The sequence below is a fragment of the Chelmon rostratus genome, chromosome 6 (genome assembly GCF_017976325.1).
Source record: "Chelmon rostratus isolate fCheRos1 chromosome 6, fCheRos1.pri, whole genome shotgun sequence".
Classification (NCBI taxonomy): domain Eukaryota; kingdom Metazoa; phylum Chordata; class Actinopteri; order Chaetodontiformes; family Chaetodontidae; genus Chelmon; species Chelmon rostratus.
The window spans coordinates 7420522-7441816 of NC_055663.1; the positions used below are offsets into that span (position 1 = coordinate 7420522).

A 21295-nucleotide genomic window follows, 5' to 3' on the forward strand; every position below is an offset into this window, starting at 1 on the left:
ACTTCATTTGTTTTTGCCTTTCGCCTCTCATTTTCTCATTAAAACTTTTAAAAAACACGAGTCCGCGGGCGAGATTCGTTCTGCTTTAAACCAAAGAAGACAGACTGAGAGACAATTATGGATGTAAATGTGCTGTGTTTTGTCTGGGTGACACACGCAGATACATCAGCCAGACACAAGTTTTCCAGACGCCGGATGCCAACGCGCACACATAAGCTGCAACTGCTCGGCGTCACAGTGTTGTTCCATGATGTTTTGTGGGTAACAGCTGGCAGCGTGGCCCTGTTTTATCCCACAGGAGAAGGCTTTTTTATTTAGAGAGAAGATAGCAAAAAAAAGAAAAGGCTTTTGGAAGGATGACTCAAGGATGACGAGGAGAGGCTGTTACAGTATTCTCTCTCTCCCTATTTCACTTTCTTCTTCTCTCTATGCTTCCCACTTTATCTCCCTTCACTTTTATCCCCTCACCTTCTCTGTTTTATGTTCCACGCTCTTTCTGAATCTGTCCTCTTTCTCTCCCTCTTTCGCTGTCCGCTTTTTTCCCCTGGTCTCATTCTCTATCTCGCTCTGCACACCCACGCGCTCAGACATAGATTGTTATGCTCGAAGAATAGCTCCTTATACTCTAACCCTGTGCTGTAAATCCTTTATAGAGAACGGCGAGGTATTTCTGAGGGAAACGTGTATTATCTCTGAATTTGGCTGTAGTTTGTGCTCCTGCCTGGGCGCCGGGCCAGCGCTACAGTTTCACTGTTGCTCTGCAGTAGCTCTTCGCTTTGGAAGGATACAGGGAAGGAGGCTGGCCGGCAGGAGGGATTATAGCGCAAACACACAAACAAAGTGCACGACTGGAATAGAGAGAACAGGCATTTCTATTTAAGTAAGTATTTTCCTGCACTTGTTTTGTAGGCACAACGCTGCAGATTTTAGCAGTGCTATCATGGAATGTAATATCAGTTTGCTTCAGAAAAGCCAGATATGTGTGCTACCATTGCAAAAGCATCATTCTTTATTCTTTATTTGGATCCTCATTAGTGTTCCCAAAGTGTTCTCTCGTCACATAGAGTCAACAAAGCAGCACAATGCAAGACATAATTTTGGCAAAGAAAAAATTAGCAACATCAAAATAGCTTCTACGTGAAACTCCTTCGTTCCTGCTTCAGTTGACTAAATGTTGTAGTGGCAACAAGAAAAGACTCCATTTATGTCTGCTTAAGGCTGAAAATGTGTAGCTGAAACGTTTAAAAGATGAAGGCAGTTGGAACGTATTGCGTAACCACTGAAAGCAGTTGAAGAGGAAGAGAGGAATGCAGGTGAAATAGCAGCTGATGTGTAAGTGGTACCAGTAGTTGAACTTTAAGTCGACGCACTGGAGAAGGATCAAGTGTGCACATTGTAAGGATTCTTGTAAGGATATGGGATAGTGGCTGGTCGGCGGGCAGGATTACAGCACAAACACACAAAGTGCAGGGCTGGAAAAGACAGAACAGGTGCGTCTGTTCAAATCAGGACTCTGCAGGGCTCGCTTGGTCAATAGATTTAACTTGTAGGGTCTCTGCTGCAGAATTTTAAGCAGCGCTATCATGGAAATTCATGCGGGTTTACTTCATTAAAGTGAGAAATGGTGTTACCATGGCAGAAGCATCAGTTGACTGCACATTGCAGTGGCAACTAGAAAAAGCTACTATTTCCTGGAAACATTTAAAATAGTGGAAAGGCTCAAAGAAGTGGCAGTCGAACACACTGTGAGTGAAAGAAGCTGAAATGGCAGCTAAAACCAAAGCACTGAAAAAAAGTGTGAGCACTGAATGGAGTTTTGAGGGTTTATTTAAGTGTGAGCACTGAGTTAAGTTGAAGATTCAGTGGCACTGAAAGATACTGAAAGCACCAAAGGTTGATGAATTGAGCTGGCGTGTCAGCTGAAGTGTAATCACTGGAGGAGATGGACTGATAACAGATAAATGCAATGGGACCTTCAGCTGAAGACATGAAAATCCCTGAAATTTCTGAAGATTGTAATGCCAGCTGGCGCCTTGGCCTCTCGTGGAGCTCATTTACCTCTAACATGCTTACATGGCTGCGATATAGTACAACTAAAATGCCTGTGCTAGCTGGGCCTGTGCAGATGTATTTGACAGCTCCTGTCAAGCCGTCTGAGTCACAGCACGGATTTAATCCCCCCCTTACAGGATAGAGGTTGAACAGGCACATGCCTGGCAGCTCCTGAAAGTACCCATACTTTTATTTTGGCAGTCTCTGCAGTTGCCAATGTGTGTGCATTTCTGTGTGTGTCACAAAGGTGTGGCAGTGCGGCGGCAGCGTGGAGGTCCTGCCCTGTTCCAGGATCGCACACATCGAGCGTGCCCACAAACCCTACACGGAGAACCTGACAGCCCACGTGCGTCGAAACGCTCTGAGGGTGGCTGAGGTCTGGATGGACCAGTACAAGAGTCACGTCTACATGGCCTGGAACGTTCCACTACAGGTAAACACACAGCGCACCTCTGTGTGCTGACAGTTTGCTACTGTGCTTGTTTGTCTGCATGTGGGAGGGTGTGTGTGTGTGTGGGTGTAATTGCTTATGTGCTTGTTTGTACTCAGAAGCTGTGTCGCAAATCTCCTAGCAACCATGACTTGTGCCATCATGGAGGTCCACTGGAGAATCATTTGTAAATCAGCAAGGCTTGAATACACCTGTGGAAAATTGCTGTACTGTGGGTACAAATCACACGTCAAAGTGAGCACTGTGGGGACATCTGATTTTAAAATGTGGTTTCTGTGACACTCTGGGCTGGTCTTTTAGACCTATGAGCACTATTTAAGGGTTAAAACGTGGTTGCCAGGTCCTGCTCAATGGAAGCATAAGGCTAGTATGTGTGCATTTTTGATGTGATTCGAAAATCTTTCAAATTAGGCTTGACACAAACATATCTTAGTGAAATTTGCTCTGTCCATTGCATTTAGCCCTTTGTTCTCAGTGGTCCACATGCAGACCCCTGAGGTCCTTTTTCTACCAATTTCAAAGATTTATTCTACTTGCTTGTGTACAGTATATATGTATAGACTACATACATACAGTATATACATGGGTGAATTTGTGTATGTACCTTGACCTCTGCCCTCATTTTAGCATAAGCTCCAAACTGCAGTTGGATGAGCAGAGCTAGTCATTTTGTATCATTTAATAACACTCTTTGTGTTCTTTCTCTCTCTCTGTATCTTCTTCCCTGCTTACTTCTGTCTCTTCACTCGTCCTCCTTTTAGTCCTCTATGTCTCCAGTTCTTCCCTATTAACCATGTCTGTTCTGTGAGACATAGAAAGTCCTTTTAGACACAGTGCTCATAGCTGCTGTAACCTAATGTTGGCCTTACATGTTATTTTCTACGGATCAGTTCATGTTTTATTCTGTGAAATGGAAAGTGGAAAGTGGAAAATGTCCTCCACATATTCACAGAGCCCAAGGTGATCTTTTCTCATATTGTGTGTTGAGTCCAGCCAGTGGTGAACCAGATTTACAACGGTTTAAAACATAGAAAAGCAGCACAGTCTCAAGCTTGAGCAACCCCACTATCATCAACTGCAACTGTCGATTTATTCAATCATCCATTATAGTTCTCAGCAGAAGCCCAGCACCTGTGGTCTATGCACTGCCTCCCCGTCTCCATCCAATTTTTCTTTTCAAAAACTTCCTCAGCTCAGTCTCTCCTCACTGAACGACATTCACTCTTTTCTCTCGCCATTGTGAGGCTGAAATGACCCTGAGGCCCTGAATTCTGCGCTGTTCGATCTCTCGCACCGGAGATTAGGAAGTTGAAGCTTATTGTGCTTATTGTTTTGTTCAAGGTGAGAGTATCAGTGAGTATCAGTGAAACAATGTAAACTCAGATTTGCTTGTATTTATTTCCTCCTCTAGAACTCAGGAATAGACATCGGGGACATTTCTGAGAGAAAGGCCCTGCGGTCCAGGCTCCAGTGCCGACCGTTCAGCTGGTTCCTCTCCAACATCTACCCCGAGCTCCGATCCTACAGCAACACTGTTGCTTACGGAGTGGTGAGTTCAACTGTCTCCTTAGTTCTCAGGATTCCTAAAATGTGCAGTCTGCAACCGTGATTTGAGTCAATTCGCTATCATACGCTGAAATATAGGCTTGCAAATTAAACTGCACTGCTGTTCATTTGATAGAGGAGCCCAAAAGAACAAATCCACACAGTCTGGATCCCAGCCCACAGTTTGACAAACACTACGCCGCACACCTCCTCACTCAGTCCCCACCGGTTGCTACACATACAGAAAGTCCTCAAAGCAGAACATAAAGTATTCAGCAGTATTTGAATTCATTATGAAATAGGAACAAGACAGTCCTTTAGCTTTATCAAAAAATAATATGCCTTTGTTATGGCAGCTTACCAGCAAGGAGTTAGAAAAATGTGTGAACATATTTTCATGTCTTCTCTCTTGTCACATTTCAGCCAAGAGGCAACAATAAGGCCCTTAATGCTGTGCTCCCACAATTAAGACATTGTTATTGAGATATTATGAGGTGCCGTCATGTTTTTGGAATGTCGTGATCACACTAAATTTCTACCTCTGTTGGAATATTTGTTTCACCGAGCCTGTTAATTTTGTGTTTGTTTCAACCTGCATTAACAGGCAGCCGAACACAACATTAACAACATATTATCATCTTATAATACTGTTATGGGGAACCTGCTAACGAGCAGTTACCTCTTTACACATCCAGTAGACACTTGACACAAAGCAGCATTAGCATATTTGGAGTCGTGTTCGTGTTCAGCAGCTCGCGAGGGAAGTGTGCGACTCATCAGCTCCTAAAACCTCCGCCATGTTACCAGCTAGTCACTAACTGTTTGTTGCAGGACACTGAGTTTATGAGAGCTTTTTTCCGCTGAACACAGCTGCCTCCTGCAGCACGACAGCATGGGAATGACGGCGGCCGCAGTGAACCACAACAGTAATGCTGGCAGTGAAAACAGTAAAAAAAAAAGGCACAGAATTACTCCAGAGAGCTGGAGGCTCTGCAGTCGGGTGATAATCCTTCTGTGGCTTTATTGCTACAAGTGATAGCTGAATAGTTACCCATAGTCATTAGATCCACTGTTAATATGAAAGTATTGATTAGAGCAGCTAAACTGTAAGATTGTGTTTTTTGTGTTGCCATTCCTAGGACTGTGTAGAAACCAACCAGAACTTGTTCGGCTATAGTCGTGTCCGAAGCACTTAAACAGCACAAATCTGAATGTCTCCATTAAAACTTAACTTTTCCTGCTATTTCCATTTTTTTTCCCCTTTCTTTCAGTCGGATACTCAGGTGAGAACCTGTCTGATACTCACCCCATACATAGCGTGGTTTTAATAAACACTATCTTCCTCGCTGTCCTCCTCGGTGCGTCCCTCGCTGTCCTCTGCCTCAGCTTCCTGTGAGGTAGATGATGAAGATGATCTGATGACGAGATCTGACTGAGCTTCCGATTAGCTGACACAGACACAATAGAAATGATGTCCTCCTGATGTCCTCTGATCCATCAAAGAACTGCAGCTGTGCAAGGGGGCGACTGGACTTTTCAGCGTGACTATTTAGACTAGACACCCTTGAATATTTCATTCACTTCACTTTGTAAATGAGGCGTGATGAGGAATTCATATTGTTTCTGTGTTATTCAAGTGTTTTCCTGTGTGGCCAGATAATTGTATAGAAGCCAACCTAAACTTGCTCACTTATACTAATGTAATAAGCACTGAAATAGCTCTGAAATGCTATCACGCCTCCTCGTGACAAACTAAACTTAACTCCTCCAAGTATTCCAAGCTGTAAAACTTACAACTTTTCCATTAACACTGAGTCTAATTGCGTGCACAACTTGGGATATATACTTCTCTGCTGAAAGAGCTCACTTCAAATCACGGCAGCGGGGTGTTGAAAGGGTGAACCTTTCTACGCCACTTAATTTCTGCATGGCTATTCCTCTCTTCAGCTAACGGCTGTGGGAGGATTTTGCATAATTGAAAAATGACAGTAATCTGTTGGAAGCTGAGCAGAATTATCCCACCACTCTGACTGCTCCTGCTGATAGCGGAAGAAAAATGAGTACTTCTTCACTGAGTTCAAGTACTAATCATTTATTAATTTCATTTCTGATTGTGATCTTTGATTGCGGCTTCATTCTAACCTTTTAAACTCACGACTTGAGTGCAGATATAGTTTGAGTCATCTGTCTTGTGCGAGTTTTGAAATGCAGTCTCAATATTACAAAGAGCCGATTTCCTTCACGTTGACAAGGTTTTATTCTTTCAGCTTTATTGACTCTGCATGACTTCAGGTCTGTCACTGAGGAGAAAAAAAATACAAATTGGTGGGGGGGTTTGGTTCTGTAGCAGCAGCGACTGAGTCTCTAGCTCTGAAAACAGACTCTCTGCCTCCTCTTGTGTTTGTTGTTCGATAAACACTTGCGAGCTGGATGGAGTTATTTGTTGACACTACTGAGCATGTGCGGGGGCTCGGCTTTGAGCGCGTGAGATGAAAGCGTTGCCACAGTGACATCTGAGAGATGTAGATATGAAGTTTACATATTTGACAAAAACACACTCGCAGGAGATAGCAGTGAGTACAACAAGTGTTCTGCTGTGATCCCGTCTGTGGATGCTGTTTATAAACTCATCTCTTATTTAACGTGAAACATAAGCTGGATAAACTGGTAAATATGGAACAAAGAGGAGATGATACAGTATATTAAGATTTGTCCAGCTGTTTTAAGTGAAACACATTCGTAAACTGATGTTTTCAGGTAGACATCCAGCCCCCACATGCTACCACCCATCCCAGACCAGGGGTAAATAGTATATACAGTGTGATTTTCTTAAATCAGGGGCTAAAAAGGGGCCACATCTAACAGAAATGGGTCATCCATGCAGACCTCCTTTCTCAGTATACATTTCACCAGTCATTGCTCATTTGCCAGGGGCTCTATAACTTTGAGGGAGACACACATTATTGAACGCATTTTGCAAGTTGAGCCTTGCTCAAGAACACTGTGTACTTCAAAAAAGCAGAGAAAATAAAAAGTCTTCACAATTTTCAGTCCAGTGACAAATTTGCCTGAAACGCCTATCCAAGGCATACCCAAAGTAGATTGATAGCTGTTATTGAACCATTTTGAGTATGTGCATGGTTGTGGTCTCATTTGAAAGGTACCACTCTGAACTTTTATCCCCAGCAGAATCACTGTAAGTGCTACTGGAATTGAGTAATAGACGTTTGAACACACTGAAGCAGAAGGGCTTTTTTTTCTACTTCTATTTTTTTCGCAAATAGATAGCTGGAAAACACAATGGGATCACAGCATAAAGCCTCACCCCACTCCAAGTTCAATAAAAAAACGGTAACAATACAATACAATTCCCAAATAAGGCAATTGACTATATATTTATCAATATCAATGTCTACATTTATGTTCACAAAATCTACATTTTTGGCCATCTATTTCATAATTAAGGTATTTATACCGGTATTTTTGCTTTATATTTTTATATAGAGGCCATTTCTTATGTTTATCACTTAGCTGCGAGTAATCCACTCAAGGGGCATGTCAGCTTTTTCAGGATTTCATTGGCCATTCAAAGCGTCAGTCATGTTCAAACTCTGTTACGATTGGCTCGATCTTCACATGGTAGAAGAGAGGGTCTTCTGTTCACCTTCTGTTCACACCAAGACTGTTGGCCATTCTGGTTGCTAGGCTTCATATGGCAGATGGTGATTATTATCATGTTTTGGACTCTCTTTTTACTGAGTTTGCTCATCTGGACCTTTGCTACGGTGTTACGAGACCATTTTTGTTGAAGTATTATCGATCCGCGGATCACTGAGAGACGTAATGTGAGTTGTCACGTCAATTTTAAACATGGTTGTTTGTCTGCTGTTGGCGTTTATTGTGCCCCCTGTTGTTATCAGCTCTTGAAGTGGTTTGCATTAATCAATTCACAAGAATCTTGGCTTTCTAAAGGTGCATAAGTTGAGTATAAAAGTAAGCATTTTTGTCACTAGATGGGAAGAAAAATAAATGGTTATCATTAACATCCAAGCTGCATCCAACTCATAAACATGAATGTTTCCCATCATTCCCTGCCCTTACACATAACATGAACTTATTTTAGGTGCCATAGTTTGTGAATGTTCACTCATCTGTAATGAGTCAAGTGATGAATGAGAGGACAGAGGCACTTCAGGGGCCAATCAGATTTCAGCTGGGGCCAGTGCCCTGGGGCCCCGCCCCTGCATCCGCCGATGTCCAACACAACAAAGAGAAAGATTTATTCAGTTAGTTCTCATATTGCATGAATTTATTTTAGTTGTTAAATTGTATTTTCTGTAACTTTTTTTTCCCAATAAAAGGTGCTTAAAACCCCCAAATTACCTGTTTATGTTGCCAATTTGCAACACCAAATGCCTGAATCACATTTGTTGTCAATACAACACGTCTTATCCTACTAGCATTGTGGCCCCATGAGTGGTAAAGTCAGTCTGTGGGTCAGTCAGTCAGTCCACCGTTTTCATCCAGAATGAAACATCTCAGGCTCAGACTAATTTTGTACAAATATTCGGGTTTCCCTCTGTATGAATTGTTGATCCCCTGACACTTTACCTGCAAACCTAATGACATTCCCTTAAGCTTCTGCTGCACTCTGTGCTTTGTGCAATTACTATAATGCTGGCATGCCAAAACTAAAATGATAAACATGCTAGCAGTATACAAACATCATCATGTTTGCATTGTTGTCGAGTATATTAGCATGCTAACATTAGTTCAGCGCACTGCTGTGGCATAGACTCACAGAGCTGCAAAATGTTAATGAAAGGAGTTCATACTGTGATACTCAATTATCAAATTATTGAACCACTGTCATAAGTGTGGCAGCAGCGTGAGATACTGTGAAGCAGAAAGCTCAGCTCGGCCCTCAGTAGGGGATCAAGAACAGCGCGGAAAACCCCGCAGGACTGTGTGTGATGTGACTGCAGAGGAGTGGTGGGATGCAGCGATTGAACTGAGGTAGATCTGTCGTCAGTGATCAATCCAGTGTAAACAGCAAGTGGAATGACGGCACTCTGCAGCAGATGGAGAAGAAAAGCTTTTGTATGTAAAGATATTAGAAGAAAATGAAGGTCTCCCCTTAATTACACACATCATAAACTCTAAATTTTGCACCTTTGGGACTTGGAGTTTAGTATGAGTCCGGGATGCAGCCAAAAAGTCTTTTCATTCATCTTTAGTTATTAATGTTTGTATAAATGTAGACATTTATATCATTGTATTCATGAGGAATGGTGAAGCAGACCTGGGCTCAGACCACAGAGCTTGAATAGATAAACAGGCATTTCTATTCAAATCTCCACTTTTGAAAGGTCACTTGAATGGCATGAGTTAGGATGGCTGCCACAGAAATGTTTACAATGCTGTGGAAGTGAAGGTGTAGAGCGTGAGACTCAGAAAGCCAAACTACTACCTCAACAGATCCGAAGGCAGCTGTAACATTCAAGTTTCCTGAATGTGTCGAGCAACTGTTATCGCTGAAATAACCCCAGTCTGCATGCACCTGCACTATAGCTGCTACTAAAAATGAATTAATGAATATTTGTACCTTACCACTGCAAGAAATAAGTTGTTATAATGTGAAAGGTGTCAGTAATAGCGACAAGTCCGCAGAGAATTATCAGCCATTCTGAAACTCTGCTGAAACGTTTAGCCTCTTTTATTTCATGGTGTTGACTTTACTGTTTGGTTCAGTGTCACTGCTCTCATGACCTTGTTTTCAACAACAGCGAGCAACTGCTTCCAAGGAAAAAAAGCCCTGATAAACCCACTGTATGCTACCAGCACACAGACAGAGTTAGAGATCAGCTTGTGAACATAGTGGAGCGTATAGCAGCTAAATAGCCACATATTGCTCAAAGCTGGAGGCAACACTGAAGCAAAAATGCCTGTGAATGCTGGGCGTGCGTCCATCAGGTGGCCAGAAACATGACTCCAGCCAGACGATAATCTTGCTGTCTGCAAGTAGGCAACTTTTCTGGTAAAGCGTTGCTTGTTTTAGTGTAGTGGCCAAAAACACATTAAGGCAACTTTAAGCTTCATGAAACCCCAAAACCTGATTTGAATAACTTTAAAACTGTAATAAACAGAAACCTGGTCATGTTTATTTGGATTAATTCTGCTTGTATTGAAGTAACCCCAGTCAAAATGAGATGGTCACAACATTTTAGTGTGGCTCGTAGCGGGGGTAAACACATATAAACCTGCAGTGTATTTTAGCCACCTGGGGAAGGCAGAGGCAGGTTGTAAACACACCGCACTGAAATAACCGCCATATGAAGCTGTGTGAGTAAACACTTGCCTTTTTACACATTCAGCAGACATGTAGCAACATTAGCGTTCATTTGGAGCCCTATTTCTGGCCACCTGGTTTTGGTCTCCACCAACTCCTGAGGGAAATATCTGGCTCTCTAGCTGCTAAATGTTCACCAGCCTCGAAATTTGTCTGCCTGTCGTATGGCGCCGGGCAGGTCGCAAACATTGACTTTTTAGAGCTTTTTTGCTTAAAACAGCTGCCTGCTGAGTCTATAGCTATATAAGCTATAAAACTCTGTAGAGCTGATGGGGAAACTAGAGTACAAACAACCACTGTCACATACAAGTGGTAGTGATACTGTTAGTATCACAGACAGGAATACAGAAACATTGATTACGGCCACTTTAAGGACATATATCTGCAGATTTGGTTGCTCTGTATTTCTCATTTCCATTGAACCTTCTAAATGTCTGAGACAAATAACCATGAACTCTGATCATACATTTGAAATAACTGTTAATAACCAAGCAGGATCATTCATTCACTCACTACAAATGTTTTCTGGACCAGCCTAGTTGTTTCAAACCAGAATTGACTGATTATGAATAAAACTGTCTAGGAGGAAATTGCAGTCATGCACAAAAGTGTTACACATTAACTGTAGCATGGAGAGCCAGGGCATCATCATTTTTCATTGCAGACTTCTTCTCATTCACCACAAGCAGCAGTTGTGACAGCTGACCTTCTCTTCAAACTGCTTGTCACGGCCTGCAGACAAAGACGTTGATGGAAAAGACTCTGCTGTGGGCCAATCAGACACAAGATTCTTATGTGGCGCCAGTTTTCTTGTTTCTCCAAGCTGAACATTTATTCTGTTGACATTCACTGAACATACAACCTTGATTCCAAACTTTTTTTTTCTTCTTGCTAAATTAATGGAAATGTGTCCTGTGTTTCTGATGTTTACCCATTTAGGTGTTGATGCAGTCAAAATTCAAAAAGTAGGATTCACATTGGAGCACGAGTCGCACACTGTTTTTCAGTTCATGCTAATAAGCAGAAAACCCATAATGGCAGACTTTTATGGTCCAAGAGGCTTTTCCGTAGAGGACACTGAGGTGGACTTATGGTGTGAGGGGCACAGCCTTTCAAAAATAAAATTTTTGGTCCTTAAGTACAGCGCCACCATCTGGCCAGACAGGCTCACGTTTCTTGGCAAGTACTAACGGCAGACTAATATTAATAATAAACTGGAACAAACACAATAGGGTTCTGCCCCTTTGGACTAATAACCCTAATAATAATATTATAATAATAGTAATCGTACTAATAATAGTAATAATAATACTAAACCAGCACAAACAAAAGTCCCGAACCCTGATAATGGATCTGGGAATGAGGCAACATCACTAAACTGAAGCAGATAATGAGAAAATAGAACCAAGTTGAAATTAAACTTTTCTTAAAATTATACCTCCATGACCCTTTCTTGAAAATGCTTGAAGGAACAAGGACAGTGTGAGGTACATTGATCGTCCTGTGTTAATTAACACATATTATAAAATTACTTTATAATGCTCTGTGGAATACAGCCAAATTATAGGAGTAATCTGTGATCCAAAAAGTACAGATGCTCTTTCCTTTTTGAAATATTACTCTGCGGCTGCCAAAAAAGGTGAAGGGTAGTGTAAAGTGTTTGTATGACTTTCTCCTGGCAAGCGGTAATTAGCCTACAGTGGTTCCATTTGTCTTCACTTTAGCCACACAACTGGAGCCGTGTAGGCTGCCACTCTGTCATAATGGAGTAATTAATAATGTAGAGGCAGAGAGAAAGACGGGTAGCAGGGTGAGTGAGGGTGCTTGCCTTCTGCACAACGTGTGTCAAACGATAAATATAAATGAAACCAGGGATGTATGTTACTATGTGCTTCTGTCTGAGATGAGAAGAATGATATCAATCTTGCATCTGTGCAGTAAGAACAGGGCTGGAGACAGGACGTGTTTAGTGTTTGCTTCTGTATTTTTTATGTGTGGGTTAAACAAAAGAGACTCAGCATGTGAATTAGACAGCTTTAAAGTTGATGATAGGTGTGTATTAGCAGCTGGCAGAGCTTCCAGTCTTGATGCTAATGGAAGCCTGAACTAAACCCAACACACAGACAAGAGACTGATTTCAGTCTTTTCATCTCTTTCTCAGAAAGACAGTAATGACAGTATTTACAAAAACACTGAACAATTGGATATTGCGTTTAAGTGGGCACGCAGATTGTTTGTGTCGCAAATGTGATGACTAACCGTGTCCTCTTCCTTTTGTTATATTAGTCAGATGTACGCCCGTTAAAGCCTGCACAGTTTTATCATAATTGGAGGAACATCAGATCACGTTTTCATTTTCACTTTCTCTCCACCTCTTGCTCACATGAGTTTTCTCTCTGCAGTTGAAGAACAGTCTAAGAGACAACCTGTGCTTGGACCAGGGACCTGACACTGACAACGTCCCCATCATGTACCTCTGTCATGGCATGACGCCGCAGGTCAGTGGGCTCTCATTCTGTTTCCCACCTCTTCATACACATGAAAGAACAGAAAAAAAAACACTAATCACAGAGAGAGGTTGCAGTAGATAATTGCACTCCTTCACAGTCTTTGTTCTTTTAAATGAGGGATTTTGAGAGAGCAACTATTGCGTAAAGTTGCATTATAGCAGCAGAGATGAGTGAGTGATATGCTCTTAGTCTCTGCACAACAAAAAAAGAATACGTTCAGTATGTTGTCCTAGTTATAAGAACCTATCCACAGAAATATTTTGAATTCATGAACATCGTTATTAAAGGATAACTTTCGTTTTTTACAACCTGGACCTTATTTATAGCATTAAATATGACCATTTATTCGCCCGGACAACTTTGGTGGCATTTGGAGTCGTTTTGAAGAAATTAGCCCCAGAGGAGCAGCGCGTATATCCATATAATGCAAGTACTCGGGGCATCCATGCGCAGCCTCTATATAACGTATAATCTGCGGCAAAACTCGTTCATTTTCCAATATTTTGTCGGCGGTCAGCTAGTTTAGCTGTAGTTTGGCACAGCTATGGTTGTTATTGCGTATTCGTAGCCAACCGCCGCAGAGTTAGCCGTGTTGTGGCTGGCTGCTCGCAGCGCCCGGCGTTCAGTAATGACATCTTCCACGTCAGAGGTAGTTGTCTAGAGACGCTGGATGTTGATAACATGCTACCACGGGCTCAGAGGGGAATAGCACCAGCATATCATAACAAAATATTGGAATATGAACGAGTTTCGCCGCAGATTATGTGTTTATAGAGGCTACCCAATTACTTGCATTATACAGATATACGCGCCGCTCCTCTGGGGCTAATTTCTTCAAAACTGCTCCAAATGCCACAAAAGTTGTCTGGGTGTCTAAATGGTCGTATTTAATGCTACAAATAAGGTCCAGGTTGTAAAAAAAACGAAAGTTATCCTTTAAAGCTTCATCAAATTACTTTTTATTTTTTAATTATTATTTTTGACATATTATCAACATAATGTTTTTGGAAGGAACTACAAAATCTGTGTGGGTTCATCACTAAAAGCAACTACTGTTGCATTATACGTAGTTATTTGACCCACCGCTGATGTAAAAATATGGGTTAGTGTAGCTTTAAACAATCCCAAGTCAAGAGCAGATTGCACCATTTGTGGTTGGAGTTAATAAAGCTGAGTAGTTCTGAGAAATTGTAGTGACTCTCTGCGTATAGGGGCATCAGTAACGTTGAGCTATGGCTGCAATTTACATAAATGAAAAGTCACATTTTCATAATGAGTAAGCTGGCTAATTAGAGAGCAGAGATCTAGGAGGAAATGCAACAAAGAGCTAATATATCATTTAGCTAGAATAATGTTGCTCTGTCATGTGCTGGTTTGTTTGTAGAGTGAAGCATTTCAGCCCTTGCAGCTGAAATATCTGAACAGTAACTCAGGAGTCACTGAGGCCAATCAACAGCTCTATCAGCCTTCTGCAGATTTAAGGCCATTTAATTCTAAGGGCAAGAAAAGGCTGCGCTTATTGCCCCGTTAATGGAGGCACTGAAAAACACTTAAAGCACCAAAGGAGTGTGACTATTTCCACTTTTCACTGCTTTGAAATGCTCCGTAGCTTGACAAAATTAAAAATTCATATTTTACCGTCTGCATTATATCCCGGCTGCCAGAAAGAGGCTCGCATAATCAGAACTAGACTCCACTTCATCCCCGGCGCGGCATCTAGAAGAGCTTTCTGAGGACACTCCAAGCCTCGCCTCCATTGTTAGTAAAGTTAATAGCTTTGACCGGCGCCATGACGTCGGAAACGTCCAACTTTCTATCTGGGTCACGCTCGGCAGTACCGAATCAGCTGCTGAAACAGCTGTGTTAGCGTTTCTCCGTGTCTCTCCTGTCTCTTTGCCTTCCACGTCTCCTCTCTCCTGGAGACAGCATAATCAGCAGGTGCTGATAATGAAATTGAGTTGCATTAACACATTTTCATCTCCGTCACCGTCTTTATTTATTTATTTACTTAAACATGATAAATTGATACGAGAGAGGCCGCGACGAAGGGAGCGCAAGCTTATTCCGTGCACAATAAAGAGCTTAATTCTGAGTGTGCTGGTTTTGCTCAAACTGGGCGGAAAGCTAGAGAGACGCTTTGTGAAAAGTTTTCACATTCACAAAAACGGGGTTTGGCAGCTTGGACAGGAAGATAGCAGGTAAATGTATTCAGCCTGTGGCAGAGCAGCCTGCCCTCAGTCCCTGCCAACGCTGCCCAAAGTGAGGCCTGTGGGCCAATTTTCTCGCCATCCTCTGGGATGCAGAATCATGTAGCATTATTCATCCGCCCTACATGATGCTAATTTGTTCAAATCTGAAGGGTTGTGTCTTAAAGCCCGTATTTTTAGACACGAGCAAGTTCAAAGCCAATCACGCGCCTCCCCTCCCAGTGTTAGCGAACAGATATTTAGCGGCAATTGAAGTTATTTTGAGATATTAAAGGCAGAGCAAATGAACAGATAATTTGTTCCCTCGTATTTATGGAGGAATTAAAAGAAAAAGAAGAGAGAAATGACTTCTAGCAAGCCATAATTTACCCACTGCGCTGTAACATGTTTCCAGATAACAGAGGTATTTTGGGGCTTTACTAGGATAAGTCAAGATAGAAGCAGAATTTCATTACACAGTGCAGGATCAGCAAGGGGAACTAATCACTTTATAGGTTGGAGATATTTGGGCTTTTAGAATCAGAGGTGCATATACATACATTCCATGGCACATAAAATAAAATGGAAGTTAATATCTATCCCGGGCCTGCTGCAGTAATCACGGAGGGATTAGATAACGTTCGTATATAATGGATAAATCCATAGTCTTTGCTGTTAATGGATATTCTCACCCATTAACGACTTCTCCTTGCATTAGCCTAATGAAATTTCAGGCTTCGGTGACTAACCCTGCTCAAACTGACACATGGTAAAACACTACAAAGCATATTTCTACTATCAAAACTGCTATGTTGATCTTGAAATCATTGGCGAATGCTAAAAAGATGCCATGTTTAAGAGTTCTGAGACATCAGCGATAAGAGGCCTGAGGATGCAGAGCGAAAAGCAGCGGGAAACGTCTCATAGCCAACATCAAAGCCTCAAATATTCCTCTGGTCTTCTATCATGCACTTTTATCACTTTTCATTCTTTATTCTTTATTCATGTGGAGTATCTTTTGTAATGTTATTCCCCCCAGTCCTTCTTATTCCCCATTCAGATCCTTTTATTGTGATTCGTCCAATCCTTTAGATTACCTCTGAGTCCTCTTCTTTCTGAACAGAATCGCTCTATTTCTGTGTGTGTGTGTGTGTGTGTGTGTGTGTGTGCGTGCGTGCGTGTCCAATGGGATGGATGGATATGGCTTTGAATACCTGATGAACTGTTGAATGTCAATGATGCAAAACGTTCCTCAATTTCCTTTTCAGCCGCTTGACACAGATGAGGGAGGGAAGCCTGAAAGGGCATGCAGCAGAGGATAAGACAGAGAGACGGCGAGACGTTTTATCAAACAGACAGCGAGAGACACTGTACAGTGTACATCACAGTGGGGGGTTTCATTGGCAGGCGTTCAGTAGGGCACTTCTCTACATATGGCTGTAAATGACGGCAACTACGTCGACCTCATGTCCCGTCAGTTTCACTGTAAGTGGAACCTGCCCACTGGAGAAATGTTCACCTGAGGGTCCTGCTGGTGATAAGAAGTTAAGCTCGGGCGAACCGCACATAAAGATTGCTTCCACCGCACAGACCTTTAGGTCTCTGACAGTCTGTAAATACACTAGACAGCACACGGAGCCACTGATCAGTAACGACTGTAGCTCCAGTGGGAGACGACCCTGCAAATCCTGTAAGAACGCAAACTGTGTAATTTGAGATACTTTACATACAAGTGGATCGTTAATATAAATATATATAAAAATAAATCTACTGAGAGGTGTTGTATTTCCTTGGATCCTTGCAATGGATTAGAAATATAAAGTAGCAAAAGATGGAAATACACAAATAAAATACATGTCTCAAAATTTTGCAGTACTTTCATAGCCAATGTAGTTATACTTCCCATTACTACACATACCCGTGTGCATGCGTTCATCATCCACTCAGCCCTCACAGCCAAATAATTGTATATAGACTATGCAAAATAAATTAGGCTTACATTGAATTTTAAGTAAAGGGTGATTTATTGTTTTTAGAAATGTAGCTGTGCAACCATCACTATAGTTGCACATTGCATATCTATGCTATGAGTATGAATAGCCCACCATCATTCTGTATCACAGTGTAAGTGACAGGGCGTAAGCATGATTAAGGGGGAACATGGTGAAGGCACAATACGGCCTGATCATGTAAATACATCCGTTTAGAGTGGCTACCCCGCAGGTATCTACAGCAGGACTGCTGGAAACCCGAGTCTTAGCCTACACTGCCTTTAATTGCCTTCACTTTTAATCACCTGACCCAGTTCAGGAAATGTCCAGTGCATCACTGTGCTTTAAGCTGTTATCCTGCTCTGGTGGCCTTTTTTTCCACCACAACAGCTAACGTATCGGTCCAGTTTAGCGTTATTATTCATCATGTCTCACAGCTGTCAATCGTCTCTTGACATGCAGCAGCTGCAAACAATTTGTAGAAGAGCAAATATCCCGTACAAACTTATCTCTAGAAAAGTGTTCTCAACATTGTTTTGTTATCTCTAAATGCTGAAAATGTCCATAATAAGCTGTCATGACATTGCACCAGTGTGTTTTCTGCCCCTTGCCTGCACACGCACTCTTGTGTCTATAAACAGGAAACACGTCTCCACATCGCATTTGGTAATTTTCGAAAATTAATATGGTTTTTGAATCAGGGGCAAATTTCAGGCCAACACAAGAGGTGTGGGTGACAATATTTATTCAACAAAATAGTGAGAAATTGCAGTGGAAACTAAGCAGGTAATAGAAATCTGAAATCTGTGCCTCAATATTGGTGTAGCTTTGCTAAGAAGATTGGTTTGTGGCTGGATCAATAAAGTCAGAAAATTAGACCTTTGAGGCTATTTACCAGGGCGGCATTCATGAGTGTGTGTGTATGCGTGTGTGTGTGGGTGTGTGTATGTGAGATTCGGTTTTGTCTGTCTCTGTGAGGACCTATTTGACTCTTACAAAGTGAGGACACACTCCAGTCCTTCTTCATGAGGCTATTTTAGCACTTGTGTGTGAGGTCAAGGCATGTCATGCTGATATGTTCTAAAATGTGAGAGCTATGGATTAAATGTAGTGAATAAGAGTTCAAGTAAAGTCATAGAAATGTGTGGGCCCATGGGTGTCAGCACTGCAGAAATGACCAGGATATTGAACTTGTAGGTAATTATATGCAGAAACGAACAAGCTGCAGGAAATCCTGTCGCAGAATTTGATGTTTGTACGAGGCTGGAAAAAAAAACCCTGACAGGCCTGGATAAAGAGAAACCAAGTAGAAGAACAAGTTTAATCAATGATTAAACTTTGAAACAACCTTGCCACTTGGGAAATAGAAAAAGCATTTCTCCAACAGTGACTTCTCCTCCTACAAGGAGCCTTAAGAAGACACTGATTTATCATTCTGGAAAAAGTTGGGAGTGTATTAATGATTTAGAATAGAGTTATTTCAGCAGGGAGTTGGTATGATACAAAGAAAATGCAAACCAATTACCCAGACTTTAAAAAACTTTTGACAAATACTATGTGTGTGTGTGTGTGTGTGTGTGTGTGTGTGTGTGTGTGTGTGTGTGTGTGTGTGTGTGTGTGAGTGTGTGTGTGTGTGTGTGTGTGTGTTTGCCAGAGAAATCCAATTACTGGACTGTCTAAAACTTTAACCTTTGACAAAATTGATCTGTGAGAAGGTGTTTGTCTGTGTTGATTCATCAGCAGGAAAGAAAAACATTTGCAACCTCCCTATGAGGGTCAAAAGCTGTCTAACTTCTTCATACAACCTCCTTCCAAGGTGTGAATTTCCAACAGGCTTCTACCTTCACTGAAAAAATAAATGCAAAAGGGGTCAAAAGTATCATAATATAGAAAAGCCTGCTGGGTAATCATTCAGGTCATTTAAAGGAGGGTTCAGGTTCAGGTTACTGTGTTTTTACTCGTAGGTAGATTTGGTTTGCTGTGGACAGGCGCACCCATCATGATACACACTGAACAAACAACACATACAATAGATGAACATGATGAAAGTGCTCCAATACTCAGTCTTAAAAAAAGAAAAAGTAGATGACCACTAGAATAAAAATGAAGGTACAGAAAAATAAATCTATAAACAAACATTGCTTCTATAGGATCTGTGCAGTGATGGCTGCCGGAACAAAGCTATTTTTATACCGCTTTGTTCACCTTGGGACTATAAACCTCTGTCTTGAAGGAAGAAGCTGAAATTCGCTGTAAAAAGGGTGGAAGTCGTCATTTAAAATCGAGCTGTCTGGTGTTCAGGGACGCTGGGTTCGGCTGTGACTCACCAATCTGTCTGCTCGACCATTTAACAATTTGATTCAGAGAGTTTCTGTCCTTCAAAGACAGGTTTCCAAACCTGTGACCAAAGAGAAAGATAACATCAATATTCTATAAAGGCGTGATGGAATAAGGTCATTATGGTTTGGTTAATGTGGAAATAGGACAGCTCTGCTTTCAGACAGCACGGCTTCACAGTTTGCTTCCAAGTTCAGTTTTGAGTCAGTAACGCTCGCGACATATTTGTGAGACTTCACACTTTCCAGCATCTGACCCTGAATGGATGTGACACCGCGTCACATGTTTAACTGAAGGTAGGAGCCTTCATGCTCACATGATGAAGTCGTTGATGACTGAGCTGTGGCTGGTGTCATTGTCCTGCAGCCAACTGACAATAACAGAGTCATCTGCAGATGTTTTCACACCTGCCCTGACACATATGTGTGTAGAGGATAAATAATTGGGGTGAAAGCACAAATCGTTGTACTGAGCTGGTGGAGGAGCAAACTTGATCCCACAGAACCCCATTTACACTCACTCTTTGTGTCCTATTAGTTAAAAAGTCAAGTGAACTCAACAGCCAAAAGACAGTGGTGGTTATGTGTGATGTTAAAAGGTTACGTTGAAGTAATCCATTTTCAGTACAACAGCGCCGGTAAGCCTGTTAAAACTGGCACCAATCTGATCAGTGTAGGGCACCATAGCTCTCTCTCTCTCTCTCTCTCTCTCTCTCACTCACTCTGTCTCTCTCTCTCTTAGTGTGTACGTGTGAGCTGCATAGTAGTAGGAACAACAAAGTTTTTTCCCTCAGTGCATCGTCTGTGTGTATAAATAGCAGCTTTTCTGGAGAGAGAGCCTCGTTGTCTGCCCTCTCTCTTAAACTCTCCTCCTCTACCTCTGTCTGCTCCACTCCTCTCTATGAGCCTTCATCAAGTACTGAGGCAATTTTGCAGCTGTTGTGTGCTGTGTGTGTGTGTGTGTGTGTGTGTGTGTGTGTGTGTGTGTGTGTGTGTGTGTGTGTGTGTGTGTGTGTGTGTGTGTGTGTGTGTTGTGTGGGGACATAAATCTGTTGGGGACTCGCCTTCCTTATGGGGACAAAATGCAGGTCTCCATGATGTAAATCATTAAATTTTAGGTGAAGACTTGGGTTGAGGTTAGAGTAAGGTTAGGTTTAGGTTAAGTTTAGGGTTGTGGTTAGTCAAGTTGTGGTTATGGTTTGGGTAAGTCTCCAGGAAGTGAATGTAAGTCTATGTAATGTCCCCAAAAATTATGGAAGCACGACTCTGTGTGTGTGTGTGTGTGTGTGTGTGTTTGTGTGTGTGTGCGCGCGTGTGTGTGCGTGTTGTCTTCTCGTCAGCAGAGCAGATGGCTGAGGGAAACACCAGTGATTAGCTTGTCTAGCTACATCCCTAGCTGTCAGTATTAAGCTCACCAGGAGCCTCAGTTAGGTTGCACAGCCATTTCCATACTGACACAAAGACATCCAGCAGCAAACAAGTGGGTCAACTGTGTCACTGGACGGTCGACTAAGTGATGGACAGAGAAGTGCTGGAGATCATGAAGCTTTGCAGCGGTCTTTTCTCATGACTGATGACCAATTATACAATGTTGTTAGACAAGTGTCATGAGATGAATCACTGGTAAATACAGAGTATATGGGAGAATAATGCAGTTCACTCTTACTTTGTATTTTTTAACTTGTCTGTTATACATGAAATTGTATTCTGATCTCACAAAAATGACTTGGTTAAGGGAAAAATCGTTGTTTGCAAATGCTTGGGAACCTTCATCATCGTGGTTGCAGTAAAAAACACTGGAATTATGAGAAGGGAACAACCAAAGTCTTGGCTCGAAGAAACCAGTGTTGACTGGTGGTAGGAAATGGGAAACTA

At 41.9% G+C, this 21295-nt stretch overlaps 1 protein-coding gene across 1 annotated transcript in view; it reads left to right on the plus strand.

Annotated features, from left to right (window-relative positions):
- The window catches only part of LOC121608093 (polypeptide N-acetylgalactosaminyltransferase 18-like), a 144830-nt gene that overhangs the window by 107437 nt on the left and 16098 nt on the right, over nt 1-21295 (plus strand). The window contains exons 7-9 of the mRNA XM_041939228.1: nt 2300-2485; nt 3915-4052; nt 12800-12895. Coding sequence (XP_041795162.1) covers nt 2300-2485; nt 3915-4052; nt 12800-12895 — 420 coding nt within the window. The remainder of the gene's footprint in view (nt 1-2299; nt 2486-3914; nt 4053-12799; nt 12896-21295) is intronic.